This window comes from Littorina saxatilis, linkage group LG12 (assembly GCF_037325665.1).
Source record: "Littorina saxatilis isolate snail1 linkage group LG12, US_GU_Lsax_2.0, whole genome shotgun sequence".
NCBI classification, from domain to species: Eukaryota; Metazoa; Mollusca; class Gastropoda; order Littorinimorpha; family Littorinidae; genus Littorina; species Littorina saxatilis.
The window spans coordinates 33,143,841-33,171,776 of record NC_090256.1 but is presented as its reverse complement, the minus strand read 5'-3'; the positions used below and the strand labels follow the sequence as shown (position 1 = coordinate 33,171,776).

Sequence of the window (27,936 nt, the reverse complement as noted above, 5' to 3'; positions counted from 1 at the left end):
ACGAGTACTGAACGTTCACTCAGTCGTCTATCTGTCTGGCCTTCTCACTTCTTTCGTGAACTCTAAAGAGTGAACACTAGTCTTCTCCGCTCAGTTAGAAATTTTGACTTGCCGCAGTTTGTTTTCTGCTAAACTGACTCAGAGAGTGGATCATGGAGCAAAAGGAGAAATGTTATATTCTTTCAGAGCAGCATCTTGAATCTTTGGATTAAAAAAAAAGATGCATTTTGTATAACTCAAGAAAAGTACAAGATTGAAGCGTGTCTGCATTCTAGCCCCGGACAAAAATCCCAATATGGTTTTACAATACAATACAATAATACTGTCGGCTCTGATCTCTCTCTCTCTCTCTCTCTCTCTCTCTCTCTCTCTCTCTCTCTCTCTCTCTCTCTCTCTCTCTTTATCTCATGCTTCATCTTATATAAACTTTTAACTTTGTGATATGATTTAATGATATTGATAATAAAAATGTATTGTGCGCAATTACTCTGTGTTGTTCTTCTTCTTCTTGTCGATCACTCAGATGGAAACGCCGGTTCCCCGCGCAAATGTTGCCGTGCGCTGTAGGTCGTCCAGACTGCCATAGAGCTTCCCTTGCACCGTGGTCGCCTCCTCCCAGATCTGGCTCCTGAGGCCATCGTGTAGTGGGCAAGTCTGCAGCAGGTGTTCCGTGTTGTTCGATTATATCAATTCAATAATATTTATTTTTATTTCTGCATTTCAATACCTGAAATGAGTAAGCCTTAAAGTCATGAGTGACTCAAGATGAAATGGTTTTAACAACAATTATAAACCTTTGAACACATTATTTCTCCCAATTCCTATTTCCCCTAGTGAAAACTGGAATTCCCATCTCCACTGAAACTGGATTCCCGTTTGCACTAGGGCAAACTGGAATTCCAATCTTCACTAACAAATATCCAGTGGAGATGAGAATTCTAGTTTGCCCTTGTGCAAACTGGAATTCCAATCTCCACTAGTGCGATTCGGACTCTCACTGGATTCTCATTTCCACTGTGTATACATGCAACGCTGCTGTTCTAGTTTGCTGACATTAGTCTACTTGCTGAGTTGAGTCCCCGACTATTTCCGTTAAAGCCTGGCCGAGTTGGCACTGTTCCAGATTATACGTGTTCATTAGCATTCCACACCTCATGTGGCCTGTGGCCTGTTTTTAATAAGTACTTACATTTTTGCATTGTAAGCACGTAGTAGCTTTTCCTAACCGATAAATCAAAGTCCAAAATGACAACAGAATCAAAATTTCATGACAAATGGCATCGGGAATGGTCATTTTCTTTTCCGACAAGCAAGCAAAACAAGAGAATCGTAAGACATCGCATAACACTTCTTGAAACTCTCTCTCTCACTCACACCTGTAGATAACGGAGGAATGTAACCACAGTTGTGTGCAAATAGAATCTGAAAAATAAAATGATTTGGTCGAGCACCTATTGCATCAGTGCTAATCATGTATGCTACGTACAGGTCAGTAAAATGAAGTCGGCCGTGACCTATTCTTTGAAACATACGTGCATGTATAGACATTTAACAAGGCAGGACATATTGTCACTAACAGTTTTGGAGCATAATGTTCAGAATGAAATATCTATTGCCAACCACACTTGGGTATTTACCCTGGGAAATTTCAAGTGTACGCTTTGATTCTTTTGAAATATAACCTGAGGTGGTCATTGTTGTGATGTGTGTATGCCTTTATAGAGCTCTTGTATACGCCACGCCTTCCTGGGATAAAAGTACATACAATAAGAAGTAACCCGAAAGTTACGAGTCACATGTGAAGCCGTCCTTTTATTGATTATTTTAAAGTGCAATACAGTGTTATCTGAACAGATTTCATTTCAAATAAATCATGTCTATGTGTGTGTTTTGGGCTGCTTCAGTTCAAATGTATGTCCAAAATATATATATATATATATATATAAATGTTGGCCTTCATAGGAAGACTTTCCTCAGGCAATATTGCAGGAGAAAAATCAAAATCAAAAACATTATTGATTGATTGAGTGCTCAATACTTAATATTTTGTCTTGAACAATGCTCAGTATAAGACATAATTGATCCGTACAATTATTTGTTGTCCTATTGCTTGGAATTAGATGGGTTATTCAAGTGCAACTTTTGTATCTTGAATGAAATTGTATTCAATTTTAAGTTCAGCTGCATGATTATGACACAAAATGTCAGGATTTTCTGTATATATTGCAGTGCAGAGGATGAAAGATTTCCCCCCTTTTTTTTTAGACCTTTCTTTTTCTTTTTATGTGGGTTCCATTGTACGATACATTACATTTATATACCAAGTCATCTTTTTCTTTTGCTTGTTTTGTTCTTTTTTTAAATTCTTTGTTTAAGCTGAGGTCAATTCCAATGTGAATAAATTGCTTTTTTTGCAGTTTGTTTCAGATAATGTAATATTTATGAGTGCGACATCTAGCATGCATGCAGCTATGTTCAATTTTCAGTATATTTCTTCTCTTCATCCCAATTTGTGTATGATACTTTTTTTTGTATTTATATGTTTTATTATTATTAATTTCTTCTTTTTTTTTGGGGGGGGGGAGGGGGGGGGGAGGCAGGGTTAATTCTTGATTTACTTTTTCTCTCCATCCCACTTTTTTGATGATACAGTAAAAACCTCCCACTATCGACCTTGAAAATGTCCAGAAAAATCGGTCGTAAAAAGGAGGGGTCTTTATTGGGAGTTTGGGAGGTATAATTTTTTTCACAGGGGTGGCAACTGTTGGGCAGTTCAGTCTTGAAAGTTGTGTCCGTTATCCTATTTGTGTTCCCATTTATTGTGCATATGGATAAGCATGATGTACCTGCATACACCAGCGCACAGACGGGCAGACATAACACACACACACACACACACACACACAGGCGCGCGGTCTTATAGGTAAACCTCGCTGATTGACACCGGGTAAGAAGGTGAAAGTCTGTAACCTGGGACAGGAAGGTTTTCTCTCAGACATCGAAGGAGACCGTCCCCTAGGTAAAACTTGCTCATTGGCAAGGTCTCAGTTGGTGAGCACACACTCACAGAATATGTACACAGCAATTCATTATTGAGATGTTCTAACTGCCCTTACCCAACCCCTCCCATCCCTTCCCCCTACTTCGAGGACAGTCCTTCAATTGTGACAGCAATAGGTAAGTTGGTAGGTCGGTCGTCGGAAAAAGGAGGGCGTCGTTCTTGGGAGGTTAGTTACAGTGTGAAAAGCATCCGTGCCGAGAAATTCGGTCGGCAAAAGGAGGGGGTCGTTCTTGGGAGAGGTCTTTACGGGAGGTTCCACTGTAACATGTATAATTTTATTCATTTATTTTATTATTTTTTACTTTTTTTTGTGTGGGGAAGGGGGTGGGGGGAGTTCAATTCTTGATTGCTAACGGTTTACACCAAAAGGAAACAAGTCGCGTAAGGCGAAAATACAACATTTAGTCAAGTAGCTGTCGAACTCACAGAATGAAACTGAAGGCAACGCAACGCAGCAAGACCGTATACTCGTAGCATCGTCACTCCACCGCCCGTGGCAAAGGCAGTGCCAGTGGAATTGACAAGAAGAGCGGGGTATTCGTTGCGCTGAGAAGGATAGCACGCTTTTCTGTACCTCTCTTCGTTTTAACTTTCTGAGCGTGTTTTTAATCCAAACATATCATATCTATATGTTTTTGGAATCAGGAACCGACAAGGAATAAGATGAAAGTGTTTTTAAATTGATTTCGAAAAAAAAAATTTGATAATAATTTTAATATATTTAATTTTCAGAGCTTGTTTTGAATCCAAATATAACATATTTATATGTTTTTGGAATCAGCAAATGATGGAGAATAAAATGAACGTAAATTTGAATCGTTTTATAAAAAAAATAATTTTTTTACAATTTTCAGATTTTTAATGACCAAAGTCATTAATTAATTTTTAAGCCACCAAGCGGAAATGCAATACCAAAGTCCGGGCTTCGTCGAAGATTACTTGACCAAAATTTCAACCAATTTGGTTGAAAAATGAGGGCGTGACAGTGCCGCCTCAACTTTCACGAAAAGCCGGATATGACGTCATCAAAGACATTTATCGAAAAAATGAAAAAAAACGTCCGGGGATATCATACCCAGGAACTCTCATGTCAAATTTCATAAAGATCGTTCCAGTAGTTTAGTCTGAATCGCTCTACACACACACACACACACACACACAGACACACACACATACACCACGACCCTCGTCTCGATTCCCCCCTCGATGTTAAAACATTTAGTCATAACTTGACTAAATGTAAAAAGAAGTTCAAAATGAGCATGTCAAAAATTAAAGTTCACACTTGTACAGTACATGTTATCGCTAATGTTTTTGCCACAATCTAGACAAATTCTGAAAATAACTGTCCAGTTTGTGTAAGTTGTGAAAGAGTGAATGCCCTTGCTTTTTACTCGGACAAACATTGGAGGGGCCAATCACTAGCGAGGGGTGTGTCGGAAGGAGACAGGAGCACGTGTAAAGTTATTTGTCAGAGGAAAAGCAAGGGTATTCACTCTTTGACAACCCACACAAAACCGACAGTTATATCCGAAAATCGTCTATTAACATAACACACCTCAGATTTTTATTGATTGCATTGTTTTTTTTACAGTCACTGGTTGTTCTGAAACTGGTCAAATTTTATATATATATGTACATTTATGATGCAATACAGCTGATTTACTTTGAACACAATAATCATCTGCTCTTCTTTCAGCTAATTAAGATGCTCAGCACGTTCTCTACTTGTCTTTCAAAGTTTCCTCTTTCCCATTTCAGCATGTCTGATCCATCAAAAATCTCTTATTTTTGTGGTCACTGATTTTGCTACTGTTACAATGGTCTGTACATATGATTTAATTGATGCAGAATAGATTCGTTGTGAAATCTCTGAAAGTATACTCGTATTAAACTGAGAAAACATACTGGCTCAAGAATCAAAATACTGACCATCAGGTTGTTTGTATCTGATATCCGTCCAAGAAAACTGTCCTCAAAACAGTATTCAATTATTAAAGGGCAAAATTATGAATGGCTTTATTTGACTAATAAGGTTGCATTTGGTGAAATCCAATCTTGAAGAAATGATACAGAACAATGTTACCAACTTTCATTTCCTATCCTGCTTCAGATTTGATCACCGAGTATCCATTATATCTAATAAAATGTGCGCATGCATTTTCATTAATTGCCCTTTACAGGTTAAAGGGCTAGCTAGCTTGCATATATGTGTATGGCATTATTATTAATTTATACTTTATGACTGTGTACGTAGGTGTTAGTTGGAGTGCCTTAGAGAATGATGAGCATATGAGCTTGCGGTGATCATCCTTTTTTGAGGATGAAAGTCGCTTGTTTATTTCAATGCTTGTTATTCTCTCAGGTGCCAGGAGAAAAGGTTCCGTACAACTCTCGCTTACTCTATTACACATGTCGTATGCATTAAGAGCGATTACTTCCCATTGGTTATTTGATATTTTTACAGCTGTTAATATGCTTGTTTGATGTTTTTTTCTGTTTGTCATTCATGTATTTGCATTTTATACATTGGAATCGACAATTGTAATGTGCTCTTTGAAGAAGAATGAATTTTTTTTTTAATGAATTAACAAAAAGAAGTGGACAGACCTCAGACATTCTTTGTGTGTACATGTATGAGTGGTTGGGTTTGTGTCTTCCGTGCATTTGTTTGTGTGTACTCAGACAAGACAAAAATACAATGTGTGTGTGTGTGTGTGTGTGTGTGTGTGTGTGTGTGTGTGTGTTAGATATGCAAAACCTCAGATTATTTGAAAGCGTCAGTAAATTTTCAAGACCTAAAACCAATATTAATACAGTAGCTAAGTGTTATCTACCATGAACACAACTTTAATTTCAGCCGTTGATAATAAACCCTCATCAACTTTCGATTTAGATGCATTTATTTGCACAACATACACCTTTCATCTCACATAAACACTCGTCAATTTTGAAGACATTTATATTGCCCAAATTTGACACAAAAAGCTGATGTAAACTCTGCATATACATGACTCTGCATATACATGTATATGCATTAATATTCTGATTATACTGCAAAAATACTTCCCAAGGTGATCAGACTAATTAAAAAAAGCAGACACCTTTCAATGATTATACATTCAAAACAAAGGTTGAATTACTTTGACAACAGGAACCACAGAGAAAGAAATATGATGAAACTTCATCAAATGCAAAATTAGAGAATCGACTGACAACCAACCAAACTGAAAAGACACTTACTGCAAAAACAAATGTAACAATAGCAAATACAATGTATTTTCAATGAGAGAAGTTTTATATAGGGTTGTGAAGTTGTTTCAAGGTAAAGCTTCAATGGGGTGAACTGTTTCAACATTAATTTTTTGGGGTCTTTTGTCAATAGAATCCAAACAACAACAAATGAAACCAACTACTGCATGATGACATTTCCATCATTTGCTAGTGATATTTCAGACCATATTTCTGCAGTTCCTAAAAATTGTCAATTCAAAACAACTTTCATACCTCTTCAGAGACTAGAAGATAATTTTCATAATGGAGATCGATTCTTGACTTCTGGTACATAAATGCAAATTGCACAACAAGAATTAAACAACATCTTGAAAGTTCAACTGTCACTGTGAACTGTTGTAGACATTAGCACAGAAGTACTTTTGCTGGAACATTATCAGCAGGATTTCACTTCATTTACCAGAAGACTAGAAAGATATAAACAGTAACGCAGGTAGCCAAGTATTGCAGTACATGTTATTACACTTGTATTTTACACTTGTATTTTTGACTTGAAACTGATTTTGACCCTATAAGGAGTTTTAGCAGTCAGCTTCTGGCTATAAATGTATATATGTGTGTGTGTGTGTGTGTGTGTGTATGTGTGTGTGTGCATGTGTTCACACAGTTTTTGATTTGATATGTTCACCGATTTGACCACAGGCGTTAACACTTTTTAAGAATATCCCCTACTTTCATCTAAAATGTTAAGACCAGACAGAACTATGTTACAAAAACAAGGACAACAAGTTAAAACCACAGGCATGCTAACATTAATAATTCAACACACCACTGCAATCTTGACATTTTGCAAAACATCTTGGGTTGACGAAGTTAGTTGACCTTCTCAAAGTACTCTTTGGACTTTGCTGGTGAAGGCTTGATTGTCTCAGGGTTTGAATCTGGATTCCAGTTAGCCGGACACACTGCGCAGAAACAGAAGACAACTTGCAGGTATTGACTTTTTCACAGAATCGACTTCAAGAAAACCAATATTTCCTGCAGAAGCACACAACAATTTACACTTATTCGAACAAACATAACCACAGAAAAACATATCTTCCAACAGTTATTGTTTTTCAGGGTGGGCTTCTAGATACAGCGACTCACTCCTTTGATCTTCAAACATAATTATGATAACAGTAGCACTCCCCCTTAACGAACCCCCTGTTTACGACCACCCCCTTTTTACGACTGATTTTTCTACCACGGATGCGTTCTACTATATAATGAACCCCCAGTGAACGACTCACCCCAAAACGCGACTTACGACCGAGCTTTTGGGGATGAATTACGACTTTCGCGCATTTTCAGTCGAGCAGACGAAAACACATTCAACATGGCGGCTCTCGTGCAACTACCGCGAGAAAGAAAAATATCGAAATCTCGCGCGCGCGAGATCCTAATACATCCGGTTTTCCTCTGTACGCTATCTTGTCACGACGACTTGTTGACAAACGAAGATTCGCGAAAGAAAGAGAAAAGCGCCGACTCTTGAGTAGAGAGCTAATCGAGCGAAATGGCAATCCGTGGCGACTTCCTTAGGAGTCGGGAAGACGCAAATCCTGTGTATCGTCAATGATAAGGACTCTGTGTTATGGAGATGGCGAGAAGAATAGTGAAGCGAAAGTACGCAAAGAGAGGTGCCTGTACGAAAACCTCAACGATCGTGTATGGGACAAGTTTAGCGATGCAAGGCGAAGAAACATTCATGTGAGCGGAAAGATAATTCGGGAGAAAAGTCGTTATGCTTTCTATCGAGTTAGGACATTCGGATTTTACTGGTTGCGCCACAATGTCAAATGTGCTTCACTCAGCGGGGAGCAAGCATTACGCCATGAGTAAATTTTCTTTGAAATTTGAGTTAAAGTTGTTCTGCTGTAATGTGTTTGGGTGTGTGTGTGTGTGTTGATATGACAGTAAACTGCAACTGTGTGTTTGTGTGTAAACATGACAGTACATAACAGTACGTACACTGCAACCAAATTCATGACCGCCCGGGCCAAAAACTCAAACCCCCATTTTATTTAAAGACCTCCCCCTTTTTACGACCTAATTTTCAAGGTTTTTCCAAAGTCGTAAAAAGGGGGTTCTACTGTAACAGCACCAGTAAGCAATCCAATAAGTCATCTCTTTTAAATCTTTGGTGCCAGTGACCGAGAAAATTCAAACAGAAACCATTAATGTACTCTTGCTGGTTTACTGAGCTACAAAATAGACAACAACAAAAAAATAAAAAAATAAAAACAAACAATGTTACACCCTCAAACTGAACACATTGAAAGAGGTTTACACGGAACAATCAATTGGAAAACAAACAAGGGAGGTAACCACAGTTAACACACAAGTTCTACGCTGCTGAATGCTACACCTATTATTCTCCCTTGAAGTTGGACAGCGTTTGAACTTATCCAGCATCTTCTTGTGCAACTGATCACCTTCTTTTTAATAGTCATTTGAAAACGCCATCTTTATAACATTGTGGCTACAGTGTTGTTCTCGGCCAGAGGACAAGAAATCAGTTGGACTTGGATTGAAAATATGCATAGGTCCAACTGTTCTCATTTTGTCTGATTACAAAAACTATTGGTCAGACTGTCCCCTACATGTAAAGTAAACTATCTGTGGAAGAAAGGCCAGGGGTCAGACCATCGTGTCAGATCAAGCAAGTATGGGTCAGTGACTGAAGACCAAGGCCTAAAAACAACGCTGAATCTTTGCTTCTGTACAAATCTTCTTCTTTTAAATGGGAACGCCTGAGTAACAGATACCATGAAACTTACCTTCTCCATGCTTGTCAGTGTACTGGAAGGCTTTGACCAGTCTCAGTGTCTCTTCTACGGAACGGCCGACTGGTAGATCGTTGACAGTTATTTGACGCAAGAATCCATTTGGATCGATGATGAAAAGACCCCTAAAAAATAACAAATGAAAAATTAAATCAAGACAAAGACATGAAAATAAAGAATAAACAGATATGGATGAAAATATATATAAATCAATCAGTCAATCAATAAATTTAATTAATTGATCTATTAAAAAATCCTTGAACATTTTCTAAATGCTCTTGCCTGCTGAAATACTTTAAGCTTAAAAGTTTGGATAACTGTTCAAAATCTAGTTGGGAAAAACATTCGAGAGCTCAGGAAAAGAACTGGAGTAGGCTGGGGGGCAATAGAAGGGTACATCTGCTGCATAAAACACCTGCAATGACCCTATCTACAAATGTGAGAACGGTTTAATCTTACATGTTGACTTAAAACACCTTTCACACAGCAGCATTCAGCCTATACAAGTACAGGGTAAACAATACACACACAAAGGTAAAGCCTTCAACGAACACAGTATGTATCAGCATTCACTGAAAACCCATTGTACAAACATGAATAAAAAGCAATTTTCAAATAATAATGGATGAAAAGCTGATAGGATTGAGTGCGAACAGGCTGGAGAAGATCATAACCCTGAAAACCTATACAAAAAAAAAAAAAAAAAAAAAAAAAAAAAAGCAAAGAAAAAAAAAGCTGATGCAATTAGTTACTGGTTCTTTACAGTTTCACACATGGCTTCCTGAGGTAATTAATGTTAAAAGCCCATATTACAGCACTTATCATAGCAGGTGATCTCAAAACCAAGAACACTTGCGGTTACTGAACACAGCTGTACGCAAAGCAAACCTTTTCTCCCACATTTAATCAAAGAAAAAGTTAAAATGTAAATAATCAAAGAAGGCAGTATTTTAAGAAAATACCTGAGAGCAATGCCAGCATCTTCCACCAATACCCCATAGTCTGTGGCAGCAGTTTTGTTGAAGTCTGCCAGCAAGGGGTATTTAAGACCCCCTAGCCCTCCTTGCTGTAAAAAAATAAACAGTAAAAGATTAAATTCCTATTTTCTAGCATGAATCCTTCGTTGGAGATTTATTGTCACATAATTGTGCAAGAAATATGTTTTCAAAAAGAATGCAACTGACTCTAAAGCATCTATTGACTTCTATCCGAGAAAAATGGAGCAGGCAAATACAATATACATCTCACCTTTTCTGGTTATTCATTTTTCAAAATTGAAATGCATTAGAGTTTAGTGTTACCCAGCAAGTCCACATTTAATACAAATTAAAGTTTGAAGTCTAAAGTCTTATTCCCACGACTTACTTTCACAAACCAAACATACCCTCTCTAAACCAAATAGAAAATAATCAAAGAGTTAAAAGCACATTATACACCCTTCACCTCCCCTGACAACCTTAGTCCAAACATGAACTCTTCTTTACTTTTCTAGACAGGTTGATCCAGGCCAGATGACTGAAGTGAGAGTCGGTGGACACGCCCACTACAGCTGTGTCGATGGCTTTGAACTTTTCCATGTTGTCGCTGAATGCAATCAGCTCTGTCGGGCAAACAAATGTGCTGCAAACATAAATCATGATTTAAACTACAGTCGAACTCGCTTAAGACGAATCACTGGGGATCGGGAAATAAGTTCGTCTTAACCGAAATTCGTATTAAGAGAATTGATTGATTTTTTTTATTTTAAGTCTTGTACATTTTATGGTGTTTCAATTTGTTTCTTTCGCAACTTTCATGCTGCTTCACGTTTGGACAATAAAGTGACATATTCAGTTACATGTTCATGTGTGTCTCATGTTGAGTGATGATTGTTGAGTTTGAGTGAGAGTGAGCACACAGATGTTTCATCCATTTGTTACGTTTTTGGTCACACACACACACACATCCGGTCCATGTGCGATGTTTCGCTCATGATCATGACGAAGTTCCAGCTGGAGTTTAGCAAACAAGACAAACAAGAAAAACAATACAAACCCAAAAAAATATGAGAAGAGTTTATTTGATTCAACTAAGTGAACAAACAACACATGAGGTCAACATACACAAGTATATTTATGGAAGTAAGGGAAGTGACCTCCCTTGGACACCAAATAAACATGGCGGAACACTTGCATTCCGGCGACTTTGACACATTCAAACTTCTCAAATTCCCATGATATGTCGATCTCGGGACGAGTTTAAAGATTTCGTCATAAGCGTGAGTAAATTACAGACATTATGCATGCTTGGGAATCCAAAAAGTGCTCGTTATAAGCATAAATTCGTTACAAAGAATTCGTTTCAAGCATTTTTTTTAAGCATGAAGAAAGAGATATTCAGTTGGGAACTTAAAACTAATACGTCATAAGTCAAAATTCGTAACTAGCGTGTTCGTTTTAGGTGGGTTTGACTGTATTAGCGGAACTAAATAGTTTGTATATGTTGCAAAAGACATACTGTCAAACACATGCACTCCTTTTCACTCTCTTTTTCAAGATCTATTTGCGCACACTCAACACTGGTCACCTGTCACATTCACTGTTACTGATATAGAATGATTAAAACTACTTATGAAACTTGATGCAGGTGTACATGTTCCCAAACACTTGAACACTAACAATCACACAGAAAAAGTAAATTTTAAGGGGCTTATTCAAGTTATTGTCCGCCAGGTCTTAATTGCCTATATTGGACATGAATTGGTTTATACGATTCGAGTTTTTACGCCCTCACGGCTTTTGATGTACAGTAAAACCTGTCTCTAACGGACACCCTTGGGGAATGGTAATAGTGTCCCTATTAGACAGGTGTCCCTTCTTCACAGGTGGAGGGGCCGGGGCAATATTTTACAAAGAGCACGTAAAATGAACAAGACACTTTTTGTCAGTCCTGTAGTATGTATTTATTGGATTGAACATGAGACTCACTGAAAATGTGAGTAAACAAATGATACATGTAGCAAACAACAACAACAACACCCCCCCCCCCCCCCCCCCACCTACCCCGTTCCCTACACACACTGTGCATTCAAACTTACGCAAGTCGGACGTCACAAAGCTAAAAATAGCTGACTCTTCATCAGTCATTCAACGGGAAATTCCGCAGTGTGTCTTGACCAAATTGGGTCAGCTCTTGTTTCATTCAGTTTTTCTAGTCTCAGCATAAATGCATGGAACAGAAATTTAGCTGTGTTAACTATTGTTTCCTTCGAACGATTGCTTACAAAGAGAGAGAGAGAGATCGAGTCAGAGATTAGTAGGAGGGGGGAAGGGGGGAGTGGTAAATGATAAATGGTTGCATTCTTACTCGATCTTGCAGTACAAAACCACTCCCATACCACGTTGTTCAGGTCTTCATATTGCGTTTTCCGACGTTTCACAGTTTTTTGGTCGATTCGCGCACCTGACTCCTACTCCTTCATCACGTCTTCTTTTTCCGATTTGATCCTCGCGATCTGTGTTTTACCACATCCCATCTCCTTCGCCACATCTCGGCATGATTGGCCGCTATCTAGTTTTTTCAAGGCAGCGACACGCTGCTCTAAAGTCAACGCTTTTCTTTTTCCTGCTGGAGATTCCATTTTCAAACACAGTAGTCTACTGTTGCTTTTGGTTGTGACAATGCGGAAAAGCGAAAGTGAGCGAAAGTGAGCGAAGCGAAAGTGAGTCTCCATCTAAACAAGCCACTGATTAGTCAGAAAAGGGACAGGACAACCAATCAACAACCATTTGTGCTACGGCTACGGCTGCTGAGCACTGACTGCATAACAGTCGGGTTTTCGAAGTTGCGTTTTTATGTACGTTGTGTCCGTTTGTGACAGTGTTTACACTTCCTACGGTCCGAAAAATCGTGTCCGCGTCCGTAAGTGGCAGGTGTCCGCCCGTTAAAGGTTAGTTATTGTTGAAATCGTGTTCGTGCCATGATAAACTGTCCGTATGTAGCAGGTGGCCGTTACAACAAGGGTCCGCTAGACTCAGGTTTTACTGTATGCGTGTTTAGGTGGTATCAGCCATCTGCACTTATGGTAGAATAACCAAGATCTTTTAACGTGCCATTGTGGTGACACGGGGGTGGGAGATAGATACCGTCTCTGGGTCGAATCACACAGATACTCACACATGCTTGCAAATCTATAAACACACGAACGCATGCACACACACTTGTAGTAAATCCAAAAGACTAACCGCAATTCTTTTGACAATTAACCAAATCTATTCATAGAACAGATTGTCTGTTCTATCACTAGTATCAGTTACCAGTAACAGAGTTATGTCTGTTCTATCACTAGTATCAGTTACCAGTAACAAGGAGTTATGTCTGTTCTATCACTAGTATCAGTTACCAGTAACAAGGAGTTATGTCTGTTCTATCACTAGTATCAGTTACCAGTAACAAAGAGATCACAGATAAAGCAACTCACAAGTCAAGGGGATAAAAGAAGAGGACCAGATATTTTCCTTTGAAGTCAGACAGCTGGACTTCTTTAAACTCTCCGTTGACCACAGCTGTTCCCTTGAAGTCAGGGGCTGGGTGCTGTACTCTTGCTGCTAAGCAATTAGCTCCTGAAACAGTCATGTATTAATCAGTCTTTAAAGCTTTACCTTTGCTTATGAGACACCTGTCAGAAAAAGACACAGTTTTTGTGGCCATCAAAAGAAGAGACGGCCTGGCAATTTGCATTTAAAAAAACTAGTAAGGGGACATAGACTGAAAGAAACAAAGATATGTTGTTGGTGTTGTTTTTCAGATAAAAAAAAGAAGGAAAAAAACAAAGTAAACTTATCTATACTAATAACTATGTGACAGTCATTTTCACTTTTAAAAATGACATCTGTTCATTTCATTTCATTTTCATTTTCATTACTTTATTGTCCCATCGCTGGGAAATTCGGGTCGCTTCCTCCCAGTGGAAAGCTAGCAGCAACGGAGTCGCGCTACCCAGGTGTCTGCGTGTTTAGGTGTATTCAGCCACCTGCACTTATGGCAGAATGACCAAGGTCTTTTACGTGCCATTGTGATGACACGGGGGTGGGACATGGCTTCCGTCTCTGGGTCTGCACATAAAGTTGACCCGTGTCCGTCCCGGCCCGAATTCGAACCTGCGACCTCTCGATCACAAGTCCAGTGCTCTACCAACTGAGCTACCGGGCCCCCGGTTCAAGCAAGCAGCCAGTCAGATAAACACTGAAACAAGCCAGACATACAGCCGCTGATGCTGTCACCCATCACTGTTCTGTTCACAATCAACAAATTAACATGTTTGAATAATCCAAAAAGAAGCCGCTAGACACATACATTACGTAATCCCAGCACTGACAATACTACAAATAACTATAAGTAAATCAGGGATGGACAAATCCTCCGCCCGATCGCCAGGAGTGAGGATAAAATCTGCCGGGCTAGTACTGAAATCGCCTGGTAGCTCACCTGGCTGGCCAGTTTGTTTGTTTGTTTGTTTGTTGCTTAACGTCCAGCCGACTACGCAGAGCCATATCAGGACGAGGAAGGGGGGGATGAAGGGGGCCACTTGTCAAGCGATTCCTGTTTACAAATGCACTAACCCATTACTTGTGTCCCAGCAGGCTTTAGTAAAACTAAATTAATACCTACTGGAAGATTACCAGTTTCCAGTATGTTAAAATAGGCTTAACCTATCTACTGCTGGACTTACATCAGAACACTAACAGATTAAACTATACATGAATCGCGAGACAAGCGGCAAGAGAAGAGATTTTTGGAAAAAATACAGGTGAATGAGCAAGAAGGCAGAAAAAAGAAAAGAATTCATGAAGAAAAAGAGAGCATGACAGGAAAGAGGAACCAAAAATCTACCTAACAGCAAACTAGAAAGCTCCTGCGGTTCCAAAAACAGGAGGGGCTTTTAATTTCATAACCGCAGTGCCCCACTGCGGGATGGCTGGCCAGTGACAATTCTGGTCAAATGCAAAACTTGTGGTGGTACTGTCGAGTTTTAAAGCCATAAAAACACTGCAGACATCTGTCGTCTGCAAAATCATCACCATGTTCGAGTCAAACAAAAACGAGTCTCCTGTGCGTGTCACAGCTGTTTTATTTGTGTACAATAATCTAACACTCATATATATACTTTGTTGTGTGGTATGTACCGGGCCAGCAACATTTCTGGCGGGCTAGTGACTTTTTGGAGTTATTGCCCAGCTGGCAAATTTAAATTTTGAGATTTGGCCATCCCTGTAAATGATAAACCAATAATAAAAAGCAGAAAGTTGTCAACTGCCTTTTTGTTGCAAGGATGTGTGTTAAATTCTGTATGCTAATCAATCAATGCAATTTATATCGCGCACATATTCAAGGCGCAGGGATTTATTTAAGACAAAAAGCAAACAGACAACCATACCAAGAGAGAATTGTCTCGCCCAGAAATTGGAACAGGCTTTGGGAGCACTCTGACACAGCAACACACTGCGTTCTCCATTTCTGGCGCCTGTGGTTCGCGACAGGCACTGAACCTGCACGTACAAGAAACATTTATTATGTAACATTGGTTTTTTCTCATTTTCACACAGTCAATTAAACCTGAGTCATAACTTTTGAACAATTACCCCGTAATGCCACCGTGTTTTCCAAGCCCAAGGCCGTTTACGTCACATTCACACTCACAGGCGGTCCATGCTGACTATCATTATGAAACGCGAAACTCAGCTCATATAAAACTTGTGGCCAGTGTTTTCAAAATAGTTTTGAGCAATCATAGACAATGATGAAAAATGAAGACCCTGCCGGTACTTACAGTTCTGAGGAGAGCGTTTCGCATAGCCATAGCGACTAAATGAGTACAACGAGGTGACCGCAACACGAGTCAGCAACTTTCAACAATCTTCCGCTCGAGTTCCCGTCGTAGATTTTGCGTGACCACCAAACAAGCAATTTGAGTATTGAAACCTGGTCTGACTAATTACTGCGCGACCACGCGCGACCTCAAACTAAAGCATTTACAATAAATTACATGTACTATTTTGTGTGTGTTCTAGTATCTTTGTATCTTATTAAGCCATACAAATGAAAAATAAGGGAGTTGCGATGCATTTTCGAAGAGCTAGCGAGTCGTTTTTAGAATCCATACAAACGCGACAAAGCGTTTACACTGTGTCATGTTTTTGTTGATCAAGGTATCTTCACAGTAATTTCTCGCATAACCAAGTTCTAAGTCCTTCAAATGAAAAAAGCGAAAGTGAAAAGCCCCGGATTTGTGAAGATCAGAACAACAAAAATATTGCATGCAATTGCTTTAGTTTGAGGTCGCGCATGGTCGCGGGAAGTCGCGCGTTGTTGCGCAGTAAATAGTCAGACCGATTGAACCATATAAGTTTTACGTTATTATTGCGTGCTCCAAAGATAATCAATACGTTCACATAGGCAATTTAATAAATAATGCATGTGTGCCGAATAAATTATACTCTAAACTTAAATGATTCAGGGAACTATTTACTAAAGTGCTGTTATCAAACAGCATTATTCGCATTTGGTTGTACAATATAAACTGCTACATTTGAAGATGTTGTAGTTTCTGGAATTTCTCGTGTTCAGCTCTTGCAGACAGAGGTCTAACCCCAGAAAAATGAGTGGCTACTTACCTGGCACGGCAAGTTTAGTGGAAGAAATTGACAGTAAGTGCCTCGTATTTCCTTGTAACAACATGTTGTAACTTACAGTTGATTTGTTTTCCTTATTTGTGTTTTTGAAGAACTGATCCTATGCCCATGTCAAATGACAATATATATGTATATATATATACATTTGTTGCCTCATGGCTCAGCAGGAGTTGAACGAGTACACGCTAGTGACTACAGTCGGAAATCACCCCTTCATACATATTTGGTCACTCTGTTTCAATAAACAGTACACACTGTTCTTTGTTTTAGAGAAGCTGCTGTTCTTGATAAACAGTACACAGTGTTCTGCCTGACAACCATTTATAAGCTAGCTTACTTTCCAACACTGAAAGCAGCGAAACCGTGAAAGTGAAAAGATTATGTACTATAATACTTGATAGTGCATGTATACAGTAATACACTGACTAAATTGGTGACAATTCTTCAGTATTATTTGTTTTGTTTTGTTTTGCAGAAAAGTTACTTGTGGTGTTGCGAGATGGCCGCACTCTTATTGGTTATCTGCGTAGTATCGACCAGTTTGGTATGTACTGACTGCCAATACCATATGATTTTACTGTATGTCCAATATATCTTCTTCTTCTTCTGCGGTCTTCTTCTTGTTCTCCCACGTACACTCGTGTTTGTTTTTTTTTGCACGAGTGGAATTTTACGTGTATCACCATTTTTTACCCCGTCATTTAGGCAGCCATACGCCATTTTCGGAGGAAGCATGCTGGGTATTTTCGTGTTTCTATAACCCACCGAACTCTGACATGGATTACAGGATCTTTTTCGTGCGCACTTGGTCTTGTGCTTGCGGGGGTGTTCGGACACCGAGGAGAGTCTGCACAGAAAGTTGACCCTGAGAAATAAATCTCTCGCCGAACGTGGGGACGAACTCACGCTGACAGCGGCCAACTGGATACAAATCCAGCGCGCTACCGACTGAGCTACATCCCCACCATGTCCAATATATAATACGTGTTAATCTCTTACACAGTTTCAGACGATACATTGTCTCCCAGGTACGGATATCCGTACCCACTCATATGGCTCTATCTGACCAGGTACGGATATATTCGCTCAGACTGTTAGCTTCAGTCGCTTCCTGTAACATCCATCTAATGCCTGCATTCCAGCGTGTTGATACACAGTTAATACACGGTTACTACAATTCTGAGTGGCCTGCTGCAGCGCAGCTGGTCTCGGCTAAAACAAAAATGGGTTAACATAGGTGGGGTAGAAAGTGTTAATAGAGAATACTACATGGCTTGCTGTGTCGTACCAGATTTACACGAGTTGTTTTTTTCGCTCGCAGTTCACTATTTGAAAAAGCAACGAGTGTAAATCTGGTACGATACAGCAAGCTATGTAGTATTCTGTTTATCCTACATACTGTACTTACGTGTATTTTACTAAAAATGTCCTGCCGTCGAGACAGCTAAATTGAAGACGCTTGTTTTGGAACCTCGATCTCTTCTAAAGCCTTGTGCAATCTTAGCGAGCGCAATTTTTTTCTTCTATAATGATGTTTGTCTCGGTGACTTTGGCATCATAAGCATTGGAAAAACAGGTCCCTGCCAGACTTGCTTGACATGACCTCATTTACATGATGATATACACACGTGTGATTTGAACGATTATTATCTCACGAGTGTCTCTCTCACGTATGTAGGATAAATGTCTTTATTCACCAGATGAATTGAGTGTGTCTTCCTCAGGGAAACATGATTTGTGTATTTTATATTTCTGATAGTGAGTTTTTTATTTTTTACATTTAGTCAAGTTTTGACTAAATGTTTTAACATCGAGGGGGAATCGAAACGAGGGTCGTGGTGTATGTGTGTGCGTGCGTGTGTGCGTGCGTGTAGAGCGATTCAGACCAAACTACTGGACCGATCTTTATGAAATTTGACATGAGAGTTCCTGGGTATGATATCCCCGAACGTTTTTTTCCTTTTTTTGATAAATGTCTTTGATGACGTCATATCCGGCTTTTCGTGAAAGTTGAGGCGGCACTGTCACGCTCTCATTTTTCAACCAAATTGGTTGAAATTTTGATCAAGTAGTCTTCGACGAAGCCCGGACTTCGGTATTGCATTTCAGCTTGGTGGCTTAAAAATTAATTAATGACTTTGGTCATTAAAAATCTGAAAATTGTAAAAAAAAATATTTTTTTCTAAAACGATCCAAATTTACGTTCATCTTATTCTCCATCATTTGCTGATTCCAAAAACATATAAATATGTTATATTCGGATTAAAAACAAGCTCTGAAAATTAAATATATATATAAAAATTATTATCAAAATTAAATTTTTGAAATCAATTTAAAAACACTTTCATCTTATTCCTTGTCGGTTCCTGATTCCAAAAACATATAGATATGATATGTTTGGATTAAAAACACGCTCAGAAAGTTAAAACAAAGAGAGGTACAGAAAAGCGTGCTATCCTTCTCAGCGCAAGTACTACCCCGCTCTTCCTGTCAATTTCACTGCCTTTGCCGTGCGCGGTGGACTGACGATGCTACGAGTATACGGTCTTGCTGCGTTGCATTGCGCTCAGTTTCATTCTGTGAGTTCGACAGCTACTTGACTAAATGTTGTATTTTCGCCTTACGCGACTTGTTTATTTCTGCTATTGAGTGCTATCCACCTCTCATGAATAAAGTCACAAGCATGCATGCGTGGGGGGGCAAACCACAGGTTAGGTATGTGAGAGCCATTTTTGAGTCACTTGAGAAAAAGTGACTCTATGTAATCGGTCAGTGTTAGTCTGTCCGGCCGGCCGTCCGGCCGGCCATCCGGCCGGCCGTCCGTAGACACCACCTTAACGTTGGACTTTTCTCGGAAACTATCAAAGCGATCGGGCTCATATTTTGTTTAGTCGTGACCTCCAATGACCTCTACACTTTAACGATGGTTTCGTTGACCTTTGACCTTTTTCAAGGTCACAGGTCAGCGTCAAAGGAAAAATTAGACATTTTATATCTTTGACAAAGTTCATCGGATGTGATTGAAACTTTGTAGGATTATTCTTTACATCAAAGTATTTACATCTGTAGCCTTTTACGAACGTTATCAGAAAAACAAGGGAGATAACTAGCCTTTTCTGTTCGGTAACACACAACTTAACGTTGGGCTTTTCTCGGAAACTATAAAAGTGACCGGGCTCAAATTTTATGTGAACGTGACTCATTGTGTTGTGAATAGCAATTTCTTCCTGTCCATCTGATGCCTCATATAATATTCAGAACTGCGAAAGTGACTCGATCGAGCGTTTGCTCTTCTTGTTATGATTTAATGAGGATGAAAGTCGCTTGTTCTTTTCAATGCTTGTTATTCTCTCAGGTGCCAGGAGAAAAGGTTTCGTACAACTCTCGCTTACTCTATTACACATGTCGTATGCATTAAGAGAGATTACTTCCCTTTGGTTATTTGATATCTTAGCATCGCTCTGCCTCATTCTGTTTGAAATTCTTAATGATTTATGCTAATTGCTATCGAAGCTCCTTTATATAAGCACACCTTTTCTTGTCACTGTCAGAATCGCTGATGGCGTACGTGATGCATATGTTCTGCGCGAACTTAGAATCCGGTTTCATTCTAGAATGGACCGGGTCCAGGTTGGAATTCTAACCCTGCGCAAGTACAGGGGTGCCATTCTAGAATGAAACCCTTGAATAAAGGGGGCCGTAATGTTTGTAGGAAAGACAGAGTTGTCTTCCCTTGAATTATCTCCACCTGCACCTTCCCTTTGATAAAATGGGGCTGATTTGTCTACCCCTGAAAAAATCCTTTGGCGATCTTGCGATGTCATGTCATGTCAAGAAAGTTGACACTCCTGAGTACGCAATAAACAAAGGCAGACCATAGCAAGGGGGACTACCAGGGCGGTATTGTTTGCAGGGCAGTTGTTTTTGTGATGAGAGCCGGTTGCGGCCGCTTGCAATGTCAGCGCTGTCTCCCTCTCGGAAATGTCCGTTTTTTTGACAATTTTTTTGACAGACAGACAGACAGACGGTCAGACCGACTAACCGACAGACAGACCAACAGAAGGACAGAGTGAGTTATAGAGCTGTTGTCACAGGTTTAAAAAAAAGTTGACATTATATCTTCACAGTTCAGAAGACCAACTTCATGTATATGAATACGATTAAAAGTTACAAGCGAGATCGGCAAAACACTGTCAGTCCGGAAATTTCCGTTCGTAGCGATCAGTGCTGAGTGTCTCTCAAAATCGTAATCACTTTCAGAACATCACAATCCCAATGTCTTTGAGTAAAGTGTAAAAAACCCGAGAAAAAAAACCCAACCAAACACACAAAAAACAAAAACAAACAGAAAATCCACATTTGTGGCTTTGGCTGTGTGATAGTCTAACTGAAATGACTATTCCAACTTGGACCCAAATTCCAACCTTGCGCACGGCCGATTCTAGAATGGACCAGCAACAAGGGTTTCATTCTAGAATGGCACCCCTGTACTTGCGCAGGGTTAGAATTCCAACCTGGACCCGGTCCATTCTAGAATGAAACCGGATTCTAAGTTCGCGCAGAACACATACATGTGCTTTGCCCTCCAAGCCTCCTCGAGACACTGGTATAAAGAGGTATACCAGGAGAGGTTGATAAATGAAACAGTGTTAAGTATACCTAAAAGCTAATTACATAATGGAAAAATTATAGAAATGTAATCAATAATCTTTCACAATCACATCACTCATTTTTGTGTGGCAAGGAAGCTTAGACTATTATTTAAATTATTTAAATGTTTATGTTTAACTTACTTCAAGTGTCTAATTATTCTAGAATACACTATACAGTGTATTGTTTTTTTCTAGGGATTATTAAGTCTGACAGACTCTGCATTTTTTAAACTTTGACCAGCTTAATCAAGTTAATGTCACAGAACATTCATCAGTGCTGTTCTCTGAGGCCTCTCACTCAGTGTAAACAGTCACTTACAGATTACACATACTTTTTTAATGTGACACATTGTTCAGACCCCTGGCTGGTCAACTGTACGTCCGATTGTAGGACTAGAAGCTCTTCTGACTGAAAATTTTTTTGGGGGGGGAGCCAAGACATATTTTCAGTCCAGTTCCAATTGTCCTACATTTTCTCTTGGTCTAGAACAACACTTTTTTTCATACAATTTTTGTTATGTTACAGCAAACTTAGTGCTGCACAGGACGATAGAGAGGATCCATGTGGGAAAGAAGTATGGGGACATTCCACGAGGCATCTTCATCGTCAGAGGGGAGAATGTTGTGCTGCTCGGTGAAGTGGTCAGTTCTTCAGTTCTTTTTTCAGTTTCTGCTTTATTTGGTGTTCCTTCTCTGTTTGTACTGGGCAACACTAGAAGTATAAAGAAGGAAGACTGATTTGTCAACTTCTACTTGTTTGCTTCTTATGAGCTTGAGCTTTTTTTCGAATGACAGATACAGGCTTAACAAAATTGACGTTGTTTTCATACCTTGAAAAGGCATTGTCAGTTTCAAGTCTTCTGGTTGGCCCTGCCCTTTCCACAACCCCTCCCACCCTTTGTTTATTTTGGGTGTTTAAGCAGGTCTTTATTTAAAAGTAAAAGAAGAAACACACACAAAATTGCAAAGGTGACTCGATTTCACTTTCAGCGTCTATTTTTTAATTTTTATTTTTTTAAATGATGTACAGCAGTCCCTCTCATGAACGGACACCCTTGGGCCAAAGCAATACTGTCCGTACATTGCAGGTGGCCGGTCAGGGGAGGGGTGACCACACCACCCCCTCCCCCATACTCACACAGAGACACACAAACAACAGGATTGAGTCTATGCTAACCACTTCTTGTGGTTACCAAACAATAACAACAAACTCCTAATATTTATTTAAACGTTCTGTAAAAAATGATTTGTATAACTCGAATGGTGTTAAAAAGAAGAGATAAAATAAATCCTCAAGGCAGTGAACACACTCACCATGCACTGACATACGAAAGCAGCCACACAAACACAGCACAGAGGCACGTGTGCAGATGCTTTGCGAGGATAAGCTTGAAAACCAGTTTGAATAAAAAGCAGCAGATAGAGCTGCATGTCATAACCATGTAATTTATTTTCTTCTTGTTTGGCTTTATTGTGACTGCATGCCGATCATGTGGCAGTGACTTTTCACTCTTCAGTGGGAAATACACTGTACACAACACCGCTCTCACTCTCCCTCACTGCCTACCCTAAGCGTGACAACTGATGCTTGGAAATTGTGTGGAAGAGTACACCTCTTTATTTCTCTCCAATGCTCTTCCTGCTGACAGTGACGCCAGACACCCCACTGAGTTTAGCCACCGGGCAGCTACCCCCCTCCCCCTCTCTCCCTTCCCCCAGCCATGTACTGTTTGGGGCTGTGGCCAGAGAGGTGTCACTGCACTGTTCACTCAGAGCAAAACCACCTGGCGACTGTGTCTACCTTTTGACAAGCAAGACAACTGAAGGGTTAATCACAGATTAGGCAACGGACTCACTGGTCAAGCTAGGCTGAGGGGAAACAAGAGTATCTTGTCAATGAAAGAGGTTACACACAGACACGCGATGCTGAGAACTGTGGCTGATTTTTCACTCTCTTTCGCTCAGGACCTTCATGGACTGTGGCTTCTGTTGTTTACGTCCAACAGACAAGAATAAAGAGCATAGTGCATTTTCATGTTGGTATCTTCGCATGTACTCCATTCGTGACCAAAACTACCCCCCTCCTGATGGGTACACGTGCACTCAAGTTGTCAGTGACTGTCATCACGCCTCTGCGGCTATGACCTTTGTATCGATTTTGTTGTGGTGAAAATTTGACGATGGTCTGTCCGTACATTGCAGGTATGACCTTCTGTTGGGACCGAAAATTAGTGTCCGCGTCCACGTTTTGCAGGTGGCCGTTTAAGGGGGGGGGGGCAAATATAGAAGTATATAAATATGCTTACCATCGGCCAGCAGAGTTTAAGTACAGAAGTTTGCAAAAGAAAAAAAACCTCCAGTTATTATTTGAATTACTTGAATCGGGAAAGTGATAAAAGGTAATGGTTTTTTTTAAGCACTTTGATACATGTATGTAATAGGAATGATTTGAAGCATATGTTGTAATTCCATTTGTCAAGGAAAATAGCTCACCATCCTTGTCAATGCTTGCCTGAAGGACACAGAAAATCAGCTTGTCACTGCATTTTGATAATAAGGGATAAACATCGACATCATTGACCTGAGGTAATAAGGATAATCATCGATATATATATATAAGGACACTTGTTATAAGTCGTTCAACCTGTCAAGGGAAATTACTCACGGTCATGGTGAATGTGTGTTGGCAGGACACAGAGAACGAGAAGAATCTGCCGCTAGAGGAGGTTTCCATCGACGTCATCCTGGACATGCAGCGAGAGATGCAGATCGCCAAGGAGCAGGAGGAGGAGCGTAAGCGTAAAGCGCTCCAGGAGCGCGGCATGCACTTCACAGAGCAGCCCGAGGATTTTATGTGATGGAGAGTTAAGTTTCATGAGTCAGAGGTGTGAATGAGTTGCTGTGAGACTTTCTAAGGTTCTTATTGCCAGGAAGGATGAGAAGCTTGCATTTTTTGTTAAGAGAAATTGGTCCGACTCGATGTGTGACAGATCAGATGAATCAGTGTGGTATGCCTCTTGTATTAATTAGAACGATAATGTGACGGGCAGGAAAGACTGATATTAAATGCATTACAAATCATTCACTAAGCAGCCGCATTTTAAGTTCAGGGCTGCAGTTGCCAGCACAGACACTAAGTAGCCGCGTTTTAAGTTAGGGCTGCAGCTGTGACAGTTGTCAGCACAGAGAATAAGTAGCTGCGTTTTGAGCTCAGGGCTGCAGCTGTGACAGTTGCCAGCACATGGAATAAGTAGCCGTGTTTTGAGTTCAGGGCTGCAGCTGTGACAGTTGCCAGCACATTAAATAAGTAGCCGCGTTTTGAGTTCAGGGCTGCAGCTGGGACAGTTGTCAGCGCAGCGAATAAGTAGCCGCGTTTTGAGTTCAGGGCTGCAGCTGGGACAGTTGTCAGCGCAGCGAATAAGTAGCCGCGTTTTGAGTTCAGGGCTGCAGCTGGGACAGTTGTCAGCACAGCGAATAAGTAGCCGCGTTTTGAGTTCAGGGCTGCAGCTGGGACAGTTGTCAGCACAGCCGGCCGCTAAGTAGCCGCGTTTTAAGTTCAGGGCTGCTAAGGTGTCTGTTGTGGATTAATGTTTTGGTTGGAAAATTGTCTATGGGGAGGGGGGTGCGGCGAGAACAGCTTTTCAATTTTGTTGTTGTACGTGTTTAGGTTTGTTTGTTAAATACAAATGCGAGCATTTTTGTTGATCCATAAGCTGGTTACAAAAGCTGCTGGAGGAAGTTAAATGTAAGGGGATGGGAACACAGTTTGATATTTGTGATTTTTTTGCGTAGATATATTGTAAGGAAGGGTGACTTCAACACAGAAAGGCACAAAACATCTGTAGGAGAATAACAGTTGAAACTTTTTTTTTTGCAATAATTTTGCTGTGCACATTTGGTCTACTCATCTGTGTTCATTCCTGCAATGTTTTGTTGTATTTTTTTAGGTGATTTGTTTTACCTTTAATTACCAATACCACTTTAAATGAAGTTGTTAGTTTCAGGTGCCTGTGTTCATTAATGTGTGTAATGCGATTGTTAGGGCTGCCAAATCTTGGTTGGCAAGATATAAATCCGATTTGTTAATGTTTTCTCTCTCGCTTTTGTGCAAACAGATGCTTCACATTTGTTTTACGAAGACATCTGTTATTGTAAAGTGGCGCTGTTTTGGAAGAGAGAGAGAGAGAACAAGTCGAAGGAGGAGAGAGAGTGTGTGAGAATACCTTTTTATTGTGTAAGATGTAATTCAAGCATACAAACAAAGAAGTCTGTGAGTTTGCATCATGTCTTTGTTCAGTAAACAATAACTACAAATTCAATTTACACAAAAGCTGCTCATGCATTTGGACTGGAATGTGTTTGTGTATATGTGTGTGTGTGTGTGACTGAATGCGTGTGTGTGAGACTGTGTGTGTTACATTCTGTGTATGTGTGTGTGTGTGTCCATGTAACATCTCATTATTTTTAGATATCAACAACAAGAGCATTCTTACTGTATTATTCCCTTTACCACAAATATATGTCAGCAAAACATATCGCAAGAAGAGCCAGCTTCACCCAACACTAAAACAGTGTGTAAATCATACACTCACAGTGAGCTGTCAACTGTAAAAAGAGGGAGTTGAGGAAATTCGCTGCCATCACAAAGGATAACTAATAGGCCTTTGAAAACACCTACGAAATCAAAAAACCTGGCTTGCTCGTTGAATTCATAAGTCTTGCAGAAGAGGGAAGACCTAGCACAGTCTATGAAAATGCACAAAACTATGAATGAAACTTTTCCACCTGACCTAGCTGTCATGGAATAAAAACGAATCACTGACATAAGACCATTCTGTGTCCTGAAAAAGACTGGACATTTCTGGCTTTTGTATGGCACTATATGCACTACTAATATTTCACCATTTGAGCAATTAAAAATATTCATTGTACAACTAAATAGAGAACTTACACATTAAAAAAATAAATAGCATAAGCACATTTGACTGCTTGATAGTTCTAACATGGGTTGTTAAATAGCATTGAGCTGACTGACAGTTTATAATTACACAAGCGCGAACAGATCTCAGAATGTAAGTGCTAGCTAGGCTAGTCTTCTTAAAGGCACAAAAGCCTTTTTAAGAAATGTGTTTGTAAATAAAGCCTCACTTGCACAGGATGATTTTTGGTATGTGACCAAGTGGAGGTATATTGAACCTTATCCCATGTAAAAGCCTGGTTAGACCTGAGATAGTGAGCTTAATCGTTTACACAGGAAGGTCTTTGAGGCTAAGTCTTGTCTAGAAAAATGTCTATCGCTTTACGGATTCAAAGCAACTAAAAACATCACATTATCTACTTTTTAATAAGACTAGTTGGAAAACTGTTTGATGCAAGCATTGACTTGCTCAGTGCTCCAGTCTCGTCCATGGCTCTTAATGTGCGTGCGCATGTTGTCTTTTCTCGTTCCAGTCTTTCCACAGATAGTACACTGAAACACTTTTGTTGGCGAGTGAATTGTCCTCGTGTGTTTGTCCAACCCTCCTTTATCAGGGAATGTGGCGTTGCAAGTTTCGCAGATGAATGATTTTGTAGCGGTGTGCCGTTGTTCATGCACCAAGCACTGACTCTTGCACTTGAAGGTTTTGGGGCAGATGCTGCATTGGTACGGCGTCTCTGTCGAGTGTGTGTAGCGGTGAGAGTACAGTGACGCTAGCAGCTGTAAAACAAGAAAGTGGATTTCTAGATCAGTAGATGAAAGAACTGAAACTATTGTTCATGGCATAATTTCTAATTCAGTTCCTAACCCCAAAATAAGAAATCGGATTTGTAGCGATTGAAATAAATGACAACAACATTCATGAAAAAACTTATATTTTTCTATTTTCTATCCCCCCCCCCCACCCCCACATGTTTGAAAGAATTGAACCAACTAAGTTTTCTATTCAAAATTGGAAAAGGGCCAGGACACTAAACTAACAGTAAACTGACTTTTTGGCAATGACACATAAATCTAACGACACATATCACTGAACAGTATTTCAGTCAAAGAACTCAAGACTTTGTCTTTGCATAGATGTGTCATTAGCCAAAAGTGAGATTATCTATGTCATGTCATTTATTTCTCATGCCGCGCCCATGAGTACTGTAAAAATAAAGTAATGATCCCTCTGAAACATTCAAACTTAATCTAGCATAAAGCGGATCCCTTTTTGTAGATACTGATGGGTCGCAAACTGACTTGGCTTTTTCTAAAGCCTATTTTAGAACTGGTGAAAAGAGTTTTCTTAAAAAATGACACGATAGCCATTGATATGGGAACAGAGAAAAGTGCCAGAGTGGGTTCCAAATATAGTAATTGGCAAAACATGGTAACTGGTAAGAGCAGTCCAATATAACCAAAACACAAGCTATATATTCAACAAAACAGAAACAAAATTAAGCCAAACTAATAAAACACTGAAAAACAAGAGGCGAAGCCATCAAGGCTCACGTAAGAAATCGACAAACAG

The 27,936-nt window shown here is 39.8% G+C and overlaps 3 protein-coding genes and 1 long non-coding RNA gene across 5 annotated transcripts in view; 1 reads left to right on the top strand and 3 right to left on the bottom strand.

Annotated features, from left to right (window-relative positions):
- LOC138981799 (uncharacterized) overlaps window positions 1-18,392 on the bottom strand; it is a 73,021-nt gene extending 54,629 nt beyond the window's left edge. Inside the window, exon 1 of the long non-coding RNA XR_011460713.1 lies at window positions 18,383-18,392. This is a non-coding gene — a long non-coding RNA (uncharacterized lncRNA). The remainder of the gene's footprint in view (window positions 1-18,382) is intronic.
- LOC138981796 (peroxiredoxin 2-like) lies at window positions 5,947-16,077 on the bottom strand. The gene is made up of 7 exons (XM_070354877.1): window positions 15,932-16,077; window positions 15,539-15,650; window positions 13,583-13,724; window positions 10,608-10,743; window positions 10,086-10,189; window positions 9,118-9,248; window positions 5,947-7,260 (listed from the first exon to the last, which is right to left on the bottom strand). Exons 1-7 carry the CDS (start codon window positions 15,959-15,961, stop codon window positions 7,169-7,171), a joined length of 747 nt encoding a protein of 248 aa, XP_070210978.1. The 5' UTR covers window positions 15,962-16,077; the 3' UTR covers window positions 5,947-7,168.
- Window positions 16,662-25,799, top strand: LOC138981798 (U6 snRNA-associated Sm-like protein LSm1). The gene is made up of 4 exons (XM_070354878.1): window positions 16,662-16,808; window positions 17,269-17,337; window positions 21,972-22,087; window positions 24,136-25,799. Exons 1-4 carry the CDS (start codon window positions 16,760-16,762, stop codon window positions 24,301-24,303), a joined length of 402 nt encoding a protein of 133 aa, XP_070210979.1. The 5' UTR covers window positions 16,662-16,759; the 3' UTR covers window positions 24,304-25,799.
- Window positions 25,717-27,936, bottom strand: part of LOC138981788 (zinc finger protein ZFP2-like) — a 44,209-nt gene continuing 41,989 nt past the window's right edge. For both annotated transcript variants that reach the window (XM_070354868.1, XM_070354869.1), the window contains exon 8: window positions 25,717-27,143. In XM_070354868.1, the coding sequence (XP_070210969.1) occupies window positions 26,796-27,143 (348 nt within the window). In that variant the 3' untranslated portion in view covers window positions 25,717-26,795. The remainder of the gene's footprint in view (window positions 27,144-27,936) is intronic.